Source organism: Zonotrichia albicollis, chromosome 10 (assembly GCF_047830755.1).
Source record: "Zonotrichia albicollis isolate bZonAlb1 chromosome 10, bZonAlb1.hap1, whole genome shotgun sequence".
Lineage (NCBI taxonomy): Eukaryota > Metazoa > Chordata > Aves > Passeriformes > Passerellidae > Zonotrichia > Zonotrichia albicollis.
Genome location: NC_133828.1, coordinates 672480 through 693759, shown reverse-complemented (window position 1 = coordinate 693759; position 21280 = coordinate 672480). Strand labels below are relative to the sequence as shown.

The 21280-nt window shown below is 54.5% G+C and overlaps 1 protein-coding gene across 2 annotated transcripts; it reads right to left on the bottom strand.

Annotated features, from left to right (window-relative positions):
• Positions 1–108: 108 nt before the first annotated feature.
• On the bottom strand, positions 109–20045 carry ACVR1C (activin A receptor type 1C). 2 transcript variants are annotated; one of them, XM_074547742.1, is made up of 9 exons: positions 19704–20045; positions 14042–14272; positions 9443–9673; positions 8089–8319; positions 6611–6778; positions 5735–5891; positions 5218–5342; positions 4974–5104; positions 109–4045 (listed from the first exon to the last, which is right to left on the bottom strand). In XM_074547742.1, exons 1-9 carry the CDS (start codon positions 19774–19776, stop codon positions 3920–3922), a joined length of 1473 nt encoding a protein of 490 aa, XP_074403843.1. In that variant the 5' UTR covers positions 19777–20045; the 3' UTR covers positions 109–3919. The 2 variants fall into 2 exon arrangements, with proteins under 2 accessions (XP_074403843.1, XP_074403842.1); XM_074547741.1 differs by having other exon boundaries at positions 9443–9676; positions 19704–20044.
• Between the last annotated feature and the right edge of the window lie 1235 nt (positions 20046–21280).

The window sequence follows — 21280 nt, the reverse complement described above, 5'->3', positions numbered from 1 at the left end:
CACACTGGTGTAGGTGCAAGAGACGTGAAGAAAGGGTTCTACAGGCTCAACCCTCCTCCCCTCACACGATGAACATAAAAACAGTTTCAGGCCACGGGAGCACAAGGGCAGAGTATGCTGAATTTATTAAAATTGCCACGTCTTCCCCAAATCCGCATACAAAATACAACAGCTAAACCATTATTTACATCCAGGCAGCTGCAATATCAAGCAATAACTTTAGCAATAGTTTTAAAAATAACTCTGCAGTTTACACAGGTCAGATATTTCACAACACGAGGGTTGAAGTTAGCATTGCACTGCTATACTTAGTTCAGAAATATAACAGTGTTCCAGATAAAATACTCACGCTTCTTTTAAAAACAGACAACTGAGGAAATGGTTTGTAGATTGACAAAACATGACACGTTTTTCTAAGGGACTGAGAATCACAGCAGGCTTAGACACAATGTCATAGCTACATTCAAAACGCATCTGGTCCATTTATGCCAAAAATACATTCAGTGTAAGTTACAATTTATTGCACATTTCTTATATTCTGTAGAAATATATTGTACCTCGGTGCTTATTCCCTGTACATTCATAAATATTGCTCTGCCATTGGAGCAGAACTTGGACATCTTTCCCTAAAAGCTTGGGGGAGTTGGGGTCCCACAGCCTGTGGGGATGGTCCCTGGGATCACAGACACACAGCCAGGGGCAGAGGAGGGACAGACGTGCAGGGCTGCTGGGGACACCCAGGTGCTGGCCCTGGGATCCCCAGGGATGGCTCAAGGACACCCCAAGGACACCCCAATACATCCTCACTGACCCAGGGCAGGGGTTTGAGCCATACCTTTCACCAGCACCAGAGGCTGTGCCCGTCCCTGTGCACCCAAAGGAGTGCCCAGCGTGTGCCCACCTGCAGCGCCCAGTGCCCACCTGTCCCAGCAGCACCCCCAGTGCCACCCTGGCCCTGTGCTGTGATGCTGCCCCCAAGCAAAGCCCAAACTCCTCCCTCCCCTGAGCTGGGGCAGCCTCGAGCCCACCCTGGCACAGGAGCTCCAGGAACTGAGGAGAACTCGCCCTGCTCAAAGCCCAGACCCACTGTGGGGACTGGGCATACTTATAAACCCATTTATTCGTAATTCTAGTGAATCTAGAATTCTAAAATGAATCTAGTACCAAGCAGAGTGACACAGCAGTTGCTAAAATACTGTAGGATTCTTTATAGTGTCATGTGAGGGAATGAGCTTGATTAAGTGCAAATTATAAGAGTGCAAAAGAGATTACAGCCTGAATTTCTAAAGGAGTGTGTGGGGGCAGCAGTTCAAGTAATACAAAAAAAAAATTAGGCATTACAGGAAACTTTAATTAACTTTCCCTTTCAGTGCATAATCCCTACATTAAACTTGAGATTGTTATTAGAAGCAAATTATAAAATATTGGTTATTCCCCCCCAGTTAAAGCATCAATTAAGAGAAGCTGAATGTGGTAACTGAAGGTTTTGAGCATCCTTAACCTTGAAAATCTTCATTTTTTCATTTCATTAAGAACTTTTGCTCTAAGTGAAGATTATCAGGAGTATTGTGACCTCTGAGGAAATCTAAGCCTCCCTAAACTGCACAGAAGTGTCTTGGCATAACCTCTGTGCTTAAATTAGACCAAGACAAGCCCACAGGGAGGGAAAAGGCCACTAAAACAAGGGTTCTTTGGAGTTTTTCTAAAGGACTTTAGAGTTTACAAACATTTCAGAGCTCAACACAACATCAGCCCCTTGGCTCAGTTACGCTCAACTCCAATCCATCAAAATGTGCATTCACCTCTCAACAACAAAAGAGAAAAGAAAACCAGAGCAAAAATACTGAGTTGGGTGAAAAGCCAGGGCAAACAGACCATAATGTCTGATGCCAAGAGCTGTGTCCAGGGAAAAGGTTAAAGCACTTCTGGGGCTGGAGCTGTGACCTGTGTGAGGAGCAGCTGAGCCTGAGCATCCTCCACCCACACTTCCCAGCCAGGCACCAACAGGGTCTTGTTCAAATTACTGGGCCGGTCAACAATTTTCAGAGGCTCCAGGGGGGAAACTGAAGACTGAAACTCTTTTCCCACTTAAAAAAAAAAAAATAAAGCTTTGATTCTTCCTATTTAAGGTAGTGTGTTCTTGCACATACTACAAGAACAGATGCTGGGCCTTAGCTTTGCAATTTTTTTCAATAGTCAAGTCAGCACCAGGCTTTGGATCATGCAGCTGCCAAGATCACCCCTCAAACAGCCTGCAGAGTCACATCACTGAGCTGCACGGGGACCTCATGCCCTTGAAGCACACAGGAACTGAATCACAGAACCCCAGAACGGTTTGGGTCGGCAGAGACCTCAAAGCCCGTCTGGTTTTGCCTCGCAGGGACACCTTCCATGGACCAGGCTGCTCCAAGCCCATCCCCTGCTGTGGATCCCTAAGGCAGCCTTGGTGAGGGGTGGGAAGCCAGCATGCAGCATTGCTGGCTGCAGCAGAGGGGAGCGGGCTGCAGGGCTGGGCTGCAGAAGACAGGAGCAAGCTGCAGTGCCATGCTGCAGCACTCAGAGCCCTGCAGGCTGAGCTCTCCAGCCGCCCAAAGGCACCCACAGCCAGCAAGCACCCACATCACCCTGAGGGTGAGCACAGCAGGGTGAAGCCCGAGGAATGGATGGCACCGCTGACCCACACTCAGTAAAAGTTTAACCCATTCTTCCCTGCAATAGCTCAGGGAAGAGATTTTGCACCAACAGCTCCTGTCACAGAGCTATGGGGCCCACACCAGATTTCTGCAAAGCTTTGCTATTCTGGAAGCATCTCTGGGATTAATTCCCATGGGCCAGATGGATTTAGAAACATGTAAAGAACCATATACAAAATGTATACATAATTTTGCCTATTAAGAACACTCCAACACTATATTCAAATATGCGGGCCATTCACAAAACGCTAGAACACTGTTGAATTTTAACACAGCAACTCACGTTGCTGGCTTCTGATATTATGGAAACCTGGTCAAAAATGTAAATATTCATCACCAGCCTGGTGCTGTTACAGAATTCTGTAAGAAACCTCTGAACACATTGCACTGGCTTTTGTTAAAGCTTCCCCCTAATACATCAAAAGGCACTAAAAAATTGCTGCCAGTGATTGGAAAAACATTGCTAAAAATAAATATTTTCTCCATTTAGGTAGAACTTCTCCTGTTTCATCCCTTCACAGCTAACAGAAAATTGTTGCCTCTATTATTTTTCCTAACAACTGTTAAAAGGAAAAGTTGTCCCTTCATTGATCTGTTCAATGAACAAAAGACAGAGTAAAACAACTCAATTTTTAACCATGACATTGTATGTGAAATTGAGACAATAAAAATAAATGTTAATAGCGAACTGACTCAATGGTTTTGCTCACAGTCTACACACTTAGTGGAATTTTCATATTTTTAAATTGCTTGGTTAATTATAAATACAGTAATTCAAAATGCATTTACTGACAACCACTTTTCAAATCCCTGAAATAAAATTAAAAAAAAAAACAGGTAAAAATCTGGGTTAATTTGGTCTTTTTCTTGGTTTGAGGACAGAACATGAGGTTTGTCTCACAAACAGGCTTTAACCAACACCAGACACTTCCAGGGCGTTTAGGGTCTGACAAGGATGAAAAGCACAACAGCAAAAGGTATTTTTACAGTGCCATGATGCTGTAAGCTCCTTCCTGCCATTCACCGGTGTCTGATTTACCGAGCCAAGCCAGAGCAAGTCACGGACTTGCTGCACCAAACCCAAACCCCGAGGAGCGCGGTGCCAGGGCCGGGCACAGCGCCGGAGCTGGGCACCGCCCGCGCCGTCTGAGGTAGAGCAGAAACACCAACCCTGCCGCGCTGGGGAGCCGGGCAGCACAGCACCCCCGGCCCCTGTCCCCGGGCTGTCAGGCCTTGCAGTCCTCGGGCACGCAGAGCTGAGAGATGGTTTTCTTGACGCGCAGCGCCGTGAGACGCGCGGCACCGCTGGCGCGCCAGCACTCCCGCATCAGCCGGCCCAGCACCCGCAGCGCCTGCCGGGCACCAGCGGGCACTCAGCGGGGGCTGGGCATGGGGACAGAGAGGGGACGGACAGGGGATGGGCATGAGGACAGAGAGGGGACGGACAGGGGATGGGGATGGGGACAGAGAGGGGACGGACAGGGGATGGGGATGGGAATGGGGATGGGAGTGGGAGTGGGTACAGACAGGGACTGGGGATGGGGACAGAGAGGGGACGGACAGGGGATGGGGATTCAGTACCCCAGGGAATGGGTACGGACAGGGGATGGGGACAGAGAGGGTACAGACAGGGGCTGGGGATGGGAATGGCAATGGGTACAGACAGGGACTGGAGGATGGAAATGGGATCAGGGTGCAGAGAGGGGCTTCGGACAGAGATGGGACCTGGGTACAAACAGGGGCTGGGGAATATAAATAGGACCCAGGGTACAAACAGGGTGTGGGGACAGAAATTGGACCTGGGAACAAACAGGGCGTGTGGGGACTGAAACAGGAGCTGGTACACACAGGGGCTGGGGAAGGAAACTGGACCTGGAAACAAACAGGGTGTGGGGAGCAGAAATGGGACCAGGGTACAGACAGGGTCTGCAGAGGGACAAACAACACCCAGAGATACAACCACCACCCCCTGCTTTCTGGTTTCAATACAGGCAGATAAAGTGCAGTGCTCTGAAACAGTGACACAACAGCAGCAGCATCAATTAAGAGCTGCCTTGCACAGCATCGAGCACTTGGTACAGAGAGTTTTTTCTGTATTGATCTGAAGGACAGCTAGACATCTGAAGCTTCTAAATTTCAGGGGAAGCTGGGCATTGAGTGCCCTATCTCTCACTGAAAAATTCTGTCTTGACTTAAACTTGAAAATACAAATAACAAAACAAAACTAGAAAAAAAAACCCTACAAAATGAACCTATAATAAACTAGAAAATTCCTTTTACCTCACAGCTCTGCCACTGGTTTGGAATACTTGGTCTGAGCTTCTGTTCACAGACAACCCTTCTCATATCTTCTATTGAAGGGTCGGAAGGCACAAGGTCGTAGTAAGGCAGCTGGTACTCCTCGGTGACCCCTGGGGAGATGTGTTACTGTGCAGGTGCCCATGGCAGGGGGTGCAACAGGAGGGCTCTACTGTCCCCTCCAACACAAACCCATCGGGGACCGGGGGAACGGGCAAAGCCTCACCTCCGACGGAGCACCTGCGGGCAATCTCCCAGTACACCAGCCCCAGGGAGTAGATGTCTGCCCGCTTGAAGGACTCAAAGATGTTGGTGTTCATGGCGTCCTCCAGGATCTCGGGGGCCATGTACCTGTGGGGCACACGGGGTCACTCTGCTGGGGCAGCTCCTACCAAAGGCACAGCTGTGCTGACAGGGAGCCCTGTGAGCCCTCGTGGCGCTGGCTGGCAGCTGTGCCCTGCCCAGCCCAGAGCACCGGGGTGACCAGCACATGATGCCTTACCTGGGGCAGGGAGCTCCATCCACAGCAGGGTCTGCAGCCTCCCCCACCCACCCAGCCAGCCTCCCTCCCTCCCTCCCCACGGGGCTGCGGCCATCCCTGCCCGGTGCCAGGGCAGAGGAGACGTGGCTGATGGGGCCAGGGCTGCAAGGGGCCATGCCCAGGGGCTGCAGTGCCCGACCCACCTGCGGGTGCCCACACTGGGGTTCTGGGGGCTGTTCTGGATCTGCAGGGTCTCACCCACCTGCGGGTGCCCACGCGGGGGTTCTGGGGGATGTCGATGGTGTTGAGCACCGAGTCGTGCTTCACCGCCAGCCCCAGGTCGGCGATGGCGCAGGTCTCGTTCCTCTTCACCAGGATGTTCTTGGATTTCAGATCCCGGTGAGCGATCGCTGGCTTCCCTGCTCACAGCAAGAGAAACCGCCTCCAGTTTTGGTAACAACAGTGTGGATTTAATATAAGGAGCAAGGATGTAAAACAGTTTTATTCACTTCTCTTACTGTACCCTATAGAAATATAGAAGCCTATTTTGAACAAGCAAAGCTCAGCTAAATGTTCTCAACTTCAAAAGAAAACATCAGGAGCGTTTTTTTTCAATATCTGTATTTCAGGAATAAAACACAAAAAGAGAAACTGGAAGTTCACCATCCAAATTCATTTAGAAAATTACAGAATCACTGAAGGGATTGGGTTGGAAAAACCCTCCAAGACCACCAAGTCCCACCATTCCTCAGCACTGACAAGGCCACCACTAACCCATTTCCCCTAGTGCCACATCCACAGATTTTACCCCACCGCTGCCCAGGGCAACCTGCGCCAGGGCTGGACAAGCCTTCCCATGAAGAAATTTCTCCAAGTTTTTCCTTCATTAGCGCTCACTCCCCTTCAGCAGAGCTGCTTCTGTAGGCATCTCTTCAGAGGCATGGGCAGAGTGCAGACAGTGGAAGGGGAGGGCACGTCCCTCTCCCCTGCCTGCACTGCAGCACTCTCACCCACACTGTTCCCCTGGCGTCAGCAGCGTGGAGAGAGAACGCTTCACGGCACCACGGCACCCCAAAGGTCTGTGAGAGCACCGAAGCTCCTCAAAACACCCGAAGGACAGCGGGAGGGCAGCACTTGCCTTGCGTGCCCACGATCTCCATGTGCAGGTGTGCCAGGCCGCTGGCCACGGACAGTGCCAGCCTGACCATGCCCTCCACGGTCACCGTGCCCCTGTTCAGGTAGTCAAACAGCGAGCCCTGCTCGTGGTACTCCGAGACAAGCCACAGCTGAGTCCACGTCCCGTTATCTAGACAGAGGGAGCAGCAGTACTAGAAATTGGGAAAAATGCATGTCTTTTATGACTGGTTTTTTGCAAATATTAGAATGAATATTATATGTGTTGTCTTAGAAAGTAATGCTGTATTAATTCTCTTCAGTAGAGTGTTAAATATAGTTTTAGGTTATAAAAAAAAAGTTAAAATAGAAACTATGCTATGAAGGATGCTTTTTTTAAAGAAAGGACTCGCACTGAGATAGCAGCCACAGGACACCTGAATCTTTCAGAGAAAAAGAATTGATTGCTCCATTATCAGAAGAAACTAACTTCTTCCCACCTCGAAGGTGCTGTCAGGATTCAGGGGAAGAAGCTGACACTGCCCAGACAGAATCTTGTGTTTGAATGGAATTTATGCATCATGTATGAAATGTATGAATATGCAACAGGTTGTTGCATTTAAGGGTTAATCCTCTGTAAACAGGTGTCCTTTTTTGGGCTCCTTCAGGCTCATGCTGCCCAGAAAAGGTACTTGGCCATCCATAACTCTTTGTCTCTATTGTCTCACATTGTCCTAATCCAAATTGTCCAGTTATTATTACTCTAATTGTATTACTATTTTTATAACCATTTTGTTACTATTAAACTTCCAAAATTTTAAAAACAAGTTATTGGCGTTTTTCACAGCAATGTTAGCTAGGGAAATGTTAGCTTCCCCTTTTTGGGGAATGCCAGCAAGGAGGTGTGCCAGGGAAGAGCCCAGGGCTGTGTTTCAGATGGAGCTGGGGCAGCAGAAGCTGTGCTGGGACAGACACTCAGGATTCAGTGAGTGTCACCACTGGGGCTGGGAGGCACTCCAGGAGCACTGAGTCCAACAATTACCCAGCCCAGTACACAGAATCAGAGCTGTTTGGGCTGGCAGAGCTGTGACCGTGCTCACAGGGGTCCCAGGATGAGGGGAGAGATGAGGATCTGACTCCATGTTTCAGAAGGCTGATTGATTATTTTATGAGATATATTACATTAAAACTATACTAAAAGAATAGAAGAAAGGATTTCATCAGAAGGCTGGCTAAGAATAGAATAGGAATGATCACAAAGGCTTGTGTCTGGGACAGAGAGTCCAAGCCAGCTGCCTGTGATTGGTCATTCATTAGAAACAACCCCATGAGCCCAATCCCAGATGCACCTGTTGCATCCCACAGCAGCAGATAACCATTGTTTGCATTTTGTTCCTGAGGCCTCCCAGCTTCTCAGGAGGAAAAGTCCTAAGGAAAGGATTTCCATAGAAGATGTCTGTGCCACAGAGCCGTGCAGGAGGCAGGCAGCCCCGTGCTGCTCACCCTTGTTGTCAGCAGCGATGAAGCCCAGGATGTTCTCGTGCCTCAGCATCACTGTCTGGTAAATCTCTGCCTCCCGGAACCACGACCGCTCGTCTCTGGAGGAGAAGATTTTCACAGCCACGTCCTCCCCGCACCACTTGCCGTGCCACACCTCCCCAAAGCGTCCCTTGCCCACGATCTCCTGCAGCACGATAGTCCTGGCGATGGTTCTCTGCACCAGCAGAGGCAGGCCTGGGGAAAAGAGAGGAGGGGGCTGTGAAATGGCTCAGCTGGGGCCTCAAACCCCAGCACTGCCCTCTCCCAGAACTGCACCCACAGATTTGCTTCCCAACCGTGCCAAGGGAAAATCCTCTCCCAGCCAGTATCTCCTCAAATCAGACTTTTTGATGTCACTTCCCAGTGTCTGTACATAGAAAAAACATTTTAAACCCCAGTAAAAATCTTAAAATTTGGCCCAAACTACTCCATTTGGTTTGATACAGACTGCAGCTGTCCTGGAGTCAATTAGTTGCTCTACTCTGGCTGAAATTTTTGAAAATAAAAATAAATTATTATAGCAGCTCCACTGTGCTTTGCCAGCCACAAAGAACCCTGCCTGGTTTGGTTTGATTCTCTGTTTGTTGGAGACTTAAAACAAGGATTTTTTTTTTTTTTTTTAATAACTGCAACCTTGACTTTGGCTGAAATCAGAACAAATCGCCCCGATGCATGGAGCTCTGGCGCTGCTCAAGTCCAGCCCTGTTCCTGTCTCAGGGATGGCTGGGAACTGTTGAAACTTCAGCATAAATAACGCCAAAGTCTGCTCATTAGAGCTGCGAAAAGGCATTAGGGAAGAACAACAACTTAATCCTCGGAGGTATGCAGCTCACAGAAATAAATTAAATTAGGCACTATTTGTGCATTTTTCACTTACAAATAAAAGCAAGCATAGTTTACATACTTTTCAATAAAAGCTCTAGTTAGGGAAAGTTGGGCTGTACATCACTGTTCAAATGAGCTGGAATTTGTGATTTCCCACCTCATTTTTCGGTTTCTTTGGTTTAACAAGTTCTCAATAGCAATGGAGGCATCAGAGCAGAAATGGGGAAAATGTTAAAAAGATTAATGTTCTGCTCGAAACAAGAATTTGGAGGAACATTATTCTGCTATGAAACACAAAACAAAAAAAGGGGGAAGCAGCATCCTGAGCCACTCAGGTGAGCTTCGCACCTTTCTTTGTCTGCCACGCCGCACCAGCCGGCAGCGCTGGGTTCCACGCGTGGTTCTGATTACTCAGTTCCCGTTTCCAACGCCTCCATTCCGACAGAGAACCGAACTGCTGCGTTTGGGCAGAGCCCCCGGGGCCCGCACGTACCGGAGCCGGAGCCCGAGGTGGTCATGTCGGAGATGAGGTCCTTGAGCGTCCTGCCCGTGCCCGCCAGGCTGCCCTCGCACGGCGGCTCCTCCACGCTGGGCGGGCGGCGCCGCCAGCCCCGGGCCGAGCGGGCGAGCAGCGCGGCCAGCAGCGCCAGCAGCGCCAGCGGCACGGCCACGGCGGCCAGCAGCGCCGCCCGGAGCCGGCCCGCACCGCCCGAGGGGGCTGCTGCTGCTGGGACAGACAGACAGACAGACAGACAGAGAGTGACACACGGACCGAGCTGCACCGTCCGAGGGGGCTGCTGCTGCTGCTGGGACAGACAGACAGACAGAGTGACACACGGACCGAGCGGCACCGCCCGAGGGGGCTGCTGCTGCTGGGACAGACAGACAGACAGAGAGTGACACATGGACCGAGCGGCACCGCCCGAGGGGGCTGCTGCTGCTGCTGGGACAGACAGACAGACAGACAGAGTGACACACGGACCGAGCGGCACCGCCCGAGGGGGCTGCTGCTGCTGGGACAGACAGACACACAGACAGACAGAGTGACACACGGACCGAGCGGCACCGCCCGAGGGGGCTGCTGCTGCTGGGACAGACAGACACACAGACAGACAGAGTGACACACGGACCGAGCGGCACCGCCCGAGGGTGCTGCTGCTGGGACAGACAGACAGACAGAGTGACACACAGACCGAGCGGCACCGCCACGGCGGCCCCGCACCGCCTGGAGCCTCCCTGCACTGCCCGAGGGGGCTGCTGCTGGGACAGACAGACAGACAGACAGACAGACAGTGACACACGGACCGAGCGGCACCGCCGGATGGCCCTGCTGCTCCTGCTGGGACAGACAGACAGACAGACAGAGTGACACACGGACCGAGCCCGCACCGCCCGAGGGGGCTGCTGCTGCTGGGACAGACAGACAGACAGACAGACAGACAGTGACACACGGACCGAGCGGCACCGCCGGATGGCCCTGCTGCTCCTGCTGGGACAGACAGACACCGGAGAGTGACACAGTGGCATGACACAGGGACCCGCTGGGCTGGGACACCGCAGCGGTCACACAATCACACAATCGCAGAATTCACAGAATCACCAGGTTGGAAGAGACCTTCAATACCATCGAGTCCAACCCAGCCCCAGCACTTCAAGTAAACCCTGGCACTGAGTGCCACACCCAGGCTTTGTTAAACACATCCAGGGATGGTGGCTGCACCCCTCCCCAGGCAGACCATTCCAGAACTTTATCACCCTTTCTGTAAAAAACTTTTTCCTAATATCCAACCTATATTTCCCTTGGTGCAGCTTGAGACTGAGACCTCTTGTCGGGCCTGGAGAAAGAGCCCAGCCCCAGCTGAGCACAGGCACCTTTCAGGGAGGTGCAGAGAGTGATAAGGTCAGCCCTGAGTCTCCTTTCCTCTACTCAATGCTGTCCCACCATTGTCCTGGCCAGGAGACAGAACAGACCAGACAGACAGGACAGGCCAGACAGACAGGACAGACAGGACAGACCACACGTCTGTAAGTGATGGAGCCTTTCCCCCACACACCACCTGTTCTGCTCTCAGGCCAGCACTCTGACCACCACCCAAGGAGCTCTACAGCAAGAAGCTCTAGGAAGACACTGCTGAGGGATTCACTTGCACAGGAACACACACGTTTCCTTTAATGTCCCCAAAATATAAGTTTAAAAGAAAAATCAACCAGTGCTTTCCCCTCAAATGAAACAAACCAGAAATATGAGCTATAAAAAAACCCCTCAACACTCAGAACTGTGAGTACAAACGAGATCCCAGAGCTGCAGCAGATGTAAGAATCACAAACTCCACCCCATGCCAGGTCACTCCTTCCCTTCAGGGAGAAGCTGGGCCTCAAGCACACCACAACCTGAAGTTTGAGCGTGAGCACGGCGATGTGGGGTCTCCAAGGCAGCAGCAAACAGGCTCAGCACCCACTGCCTCCCTCCTGCAGTCAGTACCACACATCTGCTCACCGGCCCAACCCAACCCTCCTGAACACAAAGCTGGAACATTGTGTGCACAGGCTTTCCTTTGATGACTTCAAGAGGCTGCTCCAGGGGTGACCCAGGAAGTTTGTAAGAGGATTTATGAGCAGGATTCCTCTTTGGAACTGCTGCTTGTTAACTGACACGCCAGGATCTCCTCAATCCTTTTCATTCTGTTTCCACAGGGCTGAGGGAAACAGGGATGGAGAACAACACAGAGGGATCCCCCCTGCCCCAGGAGCTCTGGCACCTCACTGAGCCAGCCCTGCCACCCCAGACTGTGCAGGGGACGCTGTGTGGGACAGCAGGGGTGGCTTTGAGCAGGGGACACTGCAGGACAGCAGGACTGGCTCTGAGCAGGACAGCAGGACGGGCTCACAGCGGGCACAGAGCACAGGACATGAGCTGTCCCCTGCTGTCCAGCCCTTGCCCTGAGCCATCCCAGCCAGCCTCCTCCCTGCATGCCTTGTCAGACCCATTCCCGGTGGGAGTGAGGCTCATTCCTCCCTGGCTGAAGACAAACACGCAGGAGACGCTGACCACACCACGTCAGTGCTTCCCCCCAGCTGCTGGAAAACAACACGACATGAACAAAACACGAGTTTCTTGTTCCTGGGCCACCGCAGTAACAAAAACAGTGACAAAAGAAAAATCGTCAGGAGGTTTGACCAGCAGGAGCTGCTCTGTGCAAAGGGCCTGGGCAGGGCATGGCCCCAGGCTCAGTGCAGACCCTGCCCCAGCCGTGAGCTGTGCCCCTGCCCTGGCTGCATGGCCAGCAGTGAGTGCATTCCTGCACAGAAATGCCACAGTTCCAGCACAGAAACCCCACTGCCACAGTTCCAGCACAGAAACCTCACTGCCACAGTTCCAGCACAGAGACCTCACTGTACTGCCACAGTTCCAGCACAGAAACCTCACTGCACTGCCACAATTCCAGCACAGAAACCTCACTGCCACAGTTCCAGCACAGAGACCTCACTGTACTGCCACAGTTCCAGCACAGAAACCTCACTGCACTGCCACAGTTCCAGCACAGAAACCTCACTGCACTGCCACAGTTCCAGCACAGAAACCTCACTGCACCGCCACAATTCCCATTCACACGGGTTCCCCTGAACCTTTGGAGCAAAGGGCTCAGGGTAACAATTCATCCCTTTTTTTGGGACTGAAATATGAAACCAGAGGTTTTGCAAGTCCCAGCTCAAGTGCTGGAACAGCAGATGTGCCTCCACTGCTCCTCTAGAAATAGCAGCTTTCTTCCCAGCTTGGAAAAACCACCATGGCACTTTATTTCTAGAGCATGACCACAATTAGCATGTCCCTTCCATGGTCAGCTGAAAGAAAAACAACATCCTAGGGTGACTTGATGATGCATGTATTCCCAGCTGTCTGTGGGGATACAGGCATCATACAGATCATCCTTACATCAATTAAACAACGCTGATTCCTGCCCCACGGCACAGGTGAGGCTGGCACCAGGGTTCACCAGGAGGTGACAGTGCCCAAGGCTCCCCCATGGTCTGCCCAGCAACAGCCTTTCAAATGCCATTAAGAACTACATGATAGCTTCTTAAATTCAAACTATAATTTTAAATTGTGTGTTAATTTGCATCTTTATTACCTGCAACATATCTCACTGTTGTAAGTACATAAAAAGCGACTATCTGATAAAATAGTGTATTTTACACTTTTTTTAAAAAAAGCCTGGAATAAACACAAAATTGGGATTTTCTTTCCAAATCTTGGAAGGAAGAAAAAAATTAAATTAAAATTGTGCTAAAAATAGTATAAATATTTATTTTTAGAAAGCACCAAATCAACAACGTTGAGCCTGGCAGCCTCACACACTGCACCAGCCAGGTGACACACGGGGCTCCCGGGAGTGCCAACCTTTGTCCTCCCTGTCATTGGGAGCTGGAATCTCACAGCTTCCTTCCCAGCCCTGCTGAGCAGGGCACTGGGGTGTCACTGCTGTGACACTGCTGTGACACCACAGACCAGGTGTCCCTCAGGCTGCTCATGTCCACCAGGGCCACCCCAGGCTCACACTGCTGGAACTGCCTGTGCCAAAGGGGTCCCAGCCGTGCCTCGGGGTGCCCCACTGCTCTGGCCCAGGACAGCGCCCATGGGGCATGGAGGCCAGCTCTGGGACACCCTTAGAAAGGCAGGAAACTGCAGGTAATGGCAGAGCTGCAGTTTGTGGTTGGCTGTGTGAGTGCAGCTGGGAGCAGTGTGCGCAGGCAGCCCCCAGCCCACAGTGTGCCCAGGCAGCCCCAGCCTGGGACAGAGTGTGCCCCCCAACCCAGGACAGTGTGCCCAGGGAGCCCCAGCCCAGGACAGAGTGTGCCCCCCAGCCCGCGGTGTGCCCAGCCTGGGACAGAGTGTGCCCAGGGAGCCCCCAGCCCGGGACAGAGTGTGTCCTCCAGCCCGGGACAGAGTGTGCCCCCCAGCCCGCAGTGCACCCAGCCCAGGACAGAGTGTGCCCAGGGAGCCCCAGCCCGCAGTGCGCCCCCCAGTCTGGTTCAGAACGTGCCCCCCAGCCCCCAGCAGTGTGCCCCCCAGCCGGGCCAGCTCGGCACTCACCGAGGGGCAGGCGCAGCGTGATGTTGTTGCAGAAGTCGGTGTAGCAGCACTCAGTGCGGGTGACGTTCTTGGAGCTGTGGCAGAAGACCTGGGCGTGCAGCTCGGGCAGGGACACGCAGGACTTGACCACCTCCTCGCGCCCGTTGGTCAGCATCACCGAGGCCCAGCAGGCGCCCTCCGTGTGGCATGTGAAGTTGGTGTGCTCACACAGCTGGCACACGCACTGCAGGCCTGCAACGGGGCACAGCTGGGCACGGCTGTGTGGGGGCACGCAGAGCCCCAGGGCACCGTGCCAGCTGCCTGCCAGGGCACCCCGTGAGCTCTGGCACGGGGTTGGGGCTGGGAACGGGGTGCTGGGCTGCAGCCGGTGCCAGGGCACACCTGCAGCATGGGTCCCCAGCACCCACAGGTGACAAGTGTTTAAATCTCAGTCCCAGAGGATTTTAGGGATGTCATCTGTCTTTTGTGGTGCAGAAGAATGGCCACCCCAAAAAGCAGCTCCCCTGAAAGCTGGCTCCCAAAACCACAGCACCCCTTGCCTGTCCCATCACCTGCCCGCAGCAGGTGTGCCACCCCAGCCCAGCTGTGCCAGAGCTGCCTGGGTGACAGCCCCGAGCCAGGGGAAACACACACAGCACCCCAGCACGGGCACAGGCACAGGGACAGACTCCTCCTCCTCCTCCCCGTGTGCCCTGAGATGAGGCACCTTGTCCAGGCCACCTTGTCCAGGCCACCCTCCAGCTCTGCCAGTCTGAGCCCTGCTCTACTCAGGACAATCACTTCAGCCATAAATCTCTGCTTCCTTTGGAATTGTGGGGGAGAGGGACTTTCTTTTCTCTAAGGATAAGAGAGAATTGAAAAGTAAAACATGGGCTGGTGGTGGGCTTGTCAGTGCTGGGGGCGCAGCTGGGCTCAATGACCTTAGAGGGTTTCCAGCCTAAACCATTTCACAATTCTGCAATACAGAGTACCCAGAGGAGCACAGAACTCCTGACAGACATCAGCACAAATCTCATCTCTGTCTCTGTGCCCCTCTTTGCTCCCATTACACAGTCCCCACCCTGTGCCACCCCCTGCATTGGCAGCTGGGGGTTTATCGGGCACCCCACAGCCCTCCCTGGCACGGTGTCTGTGCTGGGTGAGGCGTGCCAACACCAACCCTCAGCTCTCCTCAGCACAGGAGCAGGCGCCATCCATCACACACTGCACACAGCCAAACCTCTCCCCAAACACAGCACGCTGCTCCCACAGCTGCTGCCGGGGGAAAGGCTCACCAGACCCAAATAAATTAGAGATCTAGCAGAAGGAAAACAGACACATCATCACCACAACTGCAAAATAAAGGCATTATTGAGGAAATGAGTCTAAGATGTTGCAAGTGTCTTCAGGGCTTTAGACACGTCATTATGGTGTTTTGTGCCTTTCTTACAGTCTAAAAATAAAATGGAAAATTATCTTTATTACGTCATCTGCAGTGGATGACTGACAGATTTATCCATGCCCTGTACTTGCAGATTACTGGAGAGCAGAGCGGATCAAAACTGTCCCTGCCCATCCCGAGCAGCCCCACAAACATGGGGTGAGTGGAGGATGGTGGGGGAGCCCTGCACCCTCACCCTGACCACACTGAGAGCCATTGCCACAGCCACCAGGGCTCTGCACCACCAAATCCTGCCCTCACACAGGGGGAAATGGAAAACTGTGGCTGAATCTGCTCAGAGACATGATGAGAGTTGGAGTTGCAGGAAAGACAAAGCACTTTCCTCACAGAAGACTGTCAGAGACCACTTTCAAATATAATTCTACAAAAGCAGAAGCCTCAGGTTGCTCAGACACCTGCCTGTGCTGCTGGCTGACTTCTCGTGCAGAAAAACTGACAGAAATCACAAACCAGGTGCAAATCCCTGACCCTGCTTCCAGAGCACTTGTGTCCACCCAGAACCCTTTGTGAACAGAGCAGGAAGGTGATTATTGAATACAGCCATAAAAACTCAGGTTTCTTGCACCTGCGGCACTTCAGCTGCCTCAGCTCTTGTGGAATCGGGGGAGCAGCCTGGACTGCACATTTTGCACATTCCCTTGGCAAGATCCAGGGGTTTCCCACTGCCACCCTGCTGAGCAGGGGGTGACAAACCTGGTGTCCAGGGAGGCTGTGAGGGGGTGACAAACCCGGTGTCACAGCCCCACTGTGCTCCCACAGAGCTCCTCACACCCCTGTGCAGCCACTGCTGCTCCACAGCCCGGTGCCACAGCCCCACTGACACCCTCAGGGACACAGCACCCACCAGAGCTGTGCTTTATCCGTTCTGCTCCATCAGGAGCTGTGCTTTATCCGTTCTGCTCCATCAGGAACGCCCCGGGGCTGCTCCTGGCCATTCACAGACACTCCCTCCACTGCAGAGGCTTGCCCAGGGCAGCTCCATCCCAGCCCACCCACAGCCCCGGGGATGTGTCCCGAGTTCCACCCACACATCGGGATCGTTCCTGCTCTGCTGTGCCCCGTGCTGTCCCAGAGCGGCCGGCAGGGCATTCCCGCAGCCCGCAGTGATGGGACAGCTCCTCTCACTGCCCAGCCAGCACCACCTTGGAGCTGCTTCCCTCCCTCAGAGCACGAGGGAGAGATTGAATGGGAAACCACTGCCTGAAATCCTCTGTGCAGCAGGAAATGCTCCCTCCCTCCCCAAGGGCATCCCTGAGCACAGCCTGGCATTGGGGATGCTCTGTCTCAGGGCAAAGGCCAGGACTCCCGCCCCCTGGAAACCAAGGAATGAGCAAGGTGACAGTCACAGAGTTAAAGCATCACAGAGGCAGGCAGAAAATGTGCCCCTAAACTTTCAAAATAAGGCACTCTTTAATCTGGTAACGAACAGGACTCCTCTACTGACTCTAGCACAACAATTCCCTTAAACCATTCCATTCTCTGGTTGAGAAATGAGGAGAAAGTGAACGACTGAGGCACGTCATGGCTGCAGGGAGCACGGCAGGCATCCAGGCCTGGGCACAGGCTGTGCCAGCCCCTGGGCATGGAGCTGTGCAGCATCACCCCCGGTGTGCCCTGAGCCTCCCTGAGCCCATCCCCATCCTGCAGGCCCTGGGCTGTCCTCCAGGGCTGCCCGGAGAGCTGGGCCAGGCAGGGGGTCAGGCAGGGACCCCTCAGGCTCCCTCTGGCAGGGACAGGAGGCACAGACAGGCTCAGGGACAGAGGGACCCCTGCCAGGGCAGCGGCACCCGCAGGGCGCCACAGCAGCAGGAGAACACCAGCTGGCAGAGGGGCACGGGAGATGCCCACTGGCACACAAGGACAGCAGATTTTGGGTACACGAGCTGGCAGAGGAGCACAGGAGATGCCCACTGGCACACAAGGACAGCAGATTTTGGGTACACAAGCTGGCAGAGGGGCACAGGAGATGCCCACTGGTGCACCAGGACAGCAGATTTTGGGTACACACACACCCCAGGAGCAGAGGGGTCCTGGGTCTGGCGTTTTTAACTCATTCATGGCTTCCAAGGACATTTTTCCTGCTGTTACTGTAGTAGGAGGTGGGACTACACAGCAGATTCTTGGATGAGTCCCACCATGCACCAAGGGCAGGATGACTTGGTGTTCAGAGAAGAAAATAATCTGCCTGACCTCCCTAAAAAGCGACATTTCCTGCCTTTTAGCTCTCAGTGCCACTGGCAGAAACACAGAGGACAGGCAGACACGGCCTGCAATGAGCCTTTGGGCAGGAGGAGCAGGGCCAGCACCTGAGCCCAGCAAACACAGGAGATGGGTCTGTGTGCTCCAGCCCTGGCAGCGAGTGCCAGCCCCAACACAGGAATCACTGATAACACAGGAATCACTGATAACACAGGAATCACTGATAACTGAGATGGGTCTGTGCGCTCCAGCCCTGGCAGCGAGTGCCAGCCCCAGGCACAGCAATCACCCATAGCTGAGGAGCAAGGGTGACACTGCTGGGGAGCAGGGATGGAAGAGCAGGGGTGCAAACCCAGCTCCGTGAGGACAATGAATAATTCAAACACATTCATAGACAGTGCAACTTCCACAGTTAAATGGAGGGAACTGAACACTTAACTCAAGCCCACATACGTGGGGCTAACAGAAAACTAAAAGCCAAAACTCTGTTTTTTAACAGAGTTTATTAATTAAAATCTCTGGGGAGCAAAGCCCAGACCTGCATGGAAAAGCTCAGCAGCCAAGGCAAAACCCAGCAGGCAGGAGCTGGGTCCAGGCATTGGAATTAACATTGACAGGGCAGGGAAAGGGCTACAGCACCCAGGGAAATGACTTTTGGTGGAACAAACTGCCAAAGGGCATTTTTGGGTTTGAGCAGGCGAGGGATCCTGGGGAAGGTTTTATGGGACACGAGTGACAGAGCAGAGTGCTGTGAGCGCAGGGTTTTGTGTCCTGCAGCTCTTGCACAGAGCTGAGGCAGAGCCTGCTGGTCCAGCCCGCGGGGGCTGAGGGTACAAACTCCAGGGAGCAGCTGAGATAAGCCAGGCCCGCAGCTCTGACCCACGGCAAGGCTGGAGCTGCTTGCACAAGAGAGTCCCCAGCACTGAGCGCTCCTCAGTCACATCTGGGGGCTTTGACAAGGAATTTTCCACCCAGACAGTCACTGCCTGTCCCCTCTATTGCCACATCTGCCTGTCTGGTTTGTGCACAGCCAGGCTCTGGGGCGGGCAGGAGGAGAGGACCCTGCACTGCCCTGCGGAGAGCAAAGCGGTGCAAGATTGATTCCCAAACAACCAACCCCAGCGCGGTCCCCGAGCGCTCCGGAGGCTCTCCCGAGGGAGCCGGTGACAGCCCCGGCGCCGCACGGCTCGGGCTCACCGCGGGCACACCGGGCTGCCGTCCCTGGGCACGCCAAACACAGCACAGCTCCAGAGAAACAAGGAGCGCTCTTACAGAGCAGGATTTACACCCCGAGGAGGGACCAGAGGCTGCCAGATGTGCAGCACTACACAGAAGCACATGGCAGCCCACAGCTGGGCTCTGCCTTCCTCCCTGCCCAAAGCAGGATGGATGGGGCACGGTCCTTCCCGCACCTGCGGCTCTGACCTCCCCTCTCTGCGAACGAGCGCCACACAGAGAAACTACTCTGGTGAAAACACGGAGAGAAAGGTAAAACCCAATAAACCTAACAGCAAAACTGTAAAATATTCTGTGGCTCGCTGCCTTGCTTACCGCTGGTTCGCAGAGCGCTGCTGGGGAGCGCGGTTGGGGCTGTAAAGGGCCGATGGAGGGCAGGGAGCTCTCCCAGCACCTGCGCTACCTGTGCGGAGGGACCCGGCCGCCTCCGCCGGGGCACGGGCAGCGCCGGGCACCGGGACAGATCCTCCCACCGGCACCGGGGCCGCTCCGTGCGAGACCTGTCCCGAGCAGCCCCGGGGATCAGGGATGCCGCGGGAAGCCCCGGGGATCAGGGATGCCGCTCCGGTAAATCCCCGCTGACCCAGTTACCGGTACAGCGGCCGGGATTAGGGGCACCGAGCGCCCGAACCCCCGAACGGCGCACGGCCGGGATGGATAAGCGGGGCTCTAGCGCAGCGCCACGACCATCGCGCTCCCAGTGCCGCTCCCGGAGCTGCCGGTACCGCTCCTGGTGCCGCCCCCCGGCTCCCGGTGCCTCTCCCGGAGCTCCCGGTGCCGCCGTACCTGCGCAGAGGGACACGGCGGCGCCCAGCAGCGGCAGCGCCGCCCGCAGCGCGGAGCCGGGCGCGCCCCGCATGGCCCCGGGGCCGGTGCCAGGGCCGGTGCCGCTCCCGGTGCCGCTCGGGGCCGGTGCCGGCGCTGCTCCCCCGCCGGTGCCGCTCACCGGCCCCGCCGCCCGCGGCTTTAGCGGCTTTGGCGGGGAGGGGCCCGCGCCGGCCCCGCCCGGACCCCCGCCCCGCTCGGCCCCCGCTGCCCGGGCCGGGGATGAGGGCTCGGGCTCGGCTCCGCCGCCCCCCCGGGACGGGCAGCGGGGCCCGGGCGGCGCCGGGAGCGGAGCGGGGACAGCGAGGGGCCCCCGAGCCCCCGCCCCGCTCGGCCCCGCTCCCGGAGCTCCCCCGGCCCCGCTCCGCGCCGCAGCCGCGCCGCCCTCGGGGCTTGTGCCCGCAGGGATGCGCAAAAGCGGCCCAGGGACAAGCACGATTTTTAGTCTCGGGAGTTTTGCCAAATCCCCATCGGTGCCTTTTGGCACCTGCCCCGAGCCTTCTCCATCGGGCTGCACCGAATCACCCCTGAACAGCAAGGTGTTGAACAGTTTGCAGCGTTTCTGCAATATCTGAATGGGTTTGAACTAAAAGAGATTTAGATTAGATGCTAGGAAGAAAAGCACTGGCACGGGTTGCCCAGAGAACCTGTGGCTGCTCCATCCCTGGCGGTGTTCCAGGGCGGGCTGGCCGGGGCTTGGAGCAGCCTGGGACAATGGGAAGTGTCCCTGCCCATGGCAGGGGGTGGCACTGGAACTGGACAAGCTTTAAGGTCCCTGTCAACCCAAGCCATTCTAGGATTCTGTGATTGCACCTGCACAAGCAAAAATCATCTGACTAAATTCCTTTTGCAAGAAAACAAATTGCCCTCCACCACAGTACAGACCCAGCAGAGATGAAACCCAAGTACTGGGATCAAGTGGCTGTTAAACAGCACCAAAAAAAGCTGCTCTTGTACTTTTTGCTTTTTAAAATTCTCATTCAAAGAGATCCCCGGAAGAAACTCAGGACTTCCATGTCACCCCATCCTCGATTAATTGTGATGAGAATTACAACATCTCATTGCAGTGAAGTCCAACACAGCATTCCCTCTGGGTTGATGTTCTATTGCACTGAAACACAGCACAGCAGATATTGCACACCTCACTGCTTGGGAAATGCTGCAGGGGGGTTAGAAAATACCTGCCAGGATCTAATAGAATATGAAGCTTTGGGTGTCAGAGCAATAAAACGAGAGGAAAAATTGCCAGTTTCCTTTCTGGGAGGCTGGAGCCGGTGACTGCTCCCTGCCCACGGCTCCCCGTGTCCCGCACCTGCTCGGCCATCCATCACTTGCCAAGTACCTGCTAAGCCACACGTTCCTTTCCTGGAGATGCCAGCTGGCTCTGGGAGCAGCAGAGGGAACACTGGAGCCTCAGCAGCACCCAGGCACTGCTCACCCTGCTGCCAGACCCGGCCAGGGCAGCGCCGGCCCCGGCACACCCGTGCTCGCTCCCACTCCTTCCCAAGGCTTACAAACAATGCACTCCATGGGAAATG

Excerpts from the sequence above, each read along its gene's own strand:
- ACVR1C (XM_074547741.1), bottom strand. The coding sequence starts at position 19,776 with ATGCGGGGCGCGCCCGGCTCCGCGCTGCGGGCGGCGCTGCCGCTGCTG. Across the intron at positions 14,273-19,703 it reads CGCCGTGTCCCTCTGCGCAG|GCCTGCAGTGCGTGTGCCAG; the intron begins GTACGGCGGCAC and ends GCCCCGTTGCAG. Across the intron at positions 9,677-14,041 it reads CACGCTGCGCCTGCCCCTCG|CAGCAGCAGCCCCCTCGGGC; the intron begins GTGAGTGCCGAG and ends TGTCTGTCCCAG.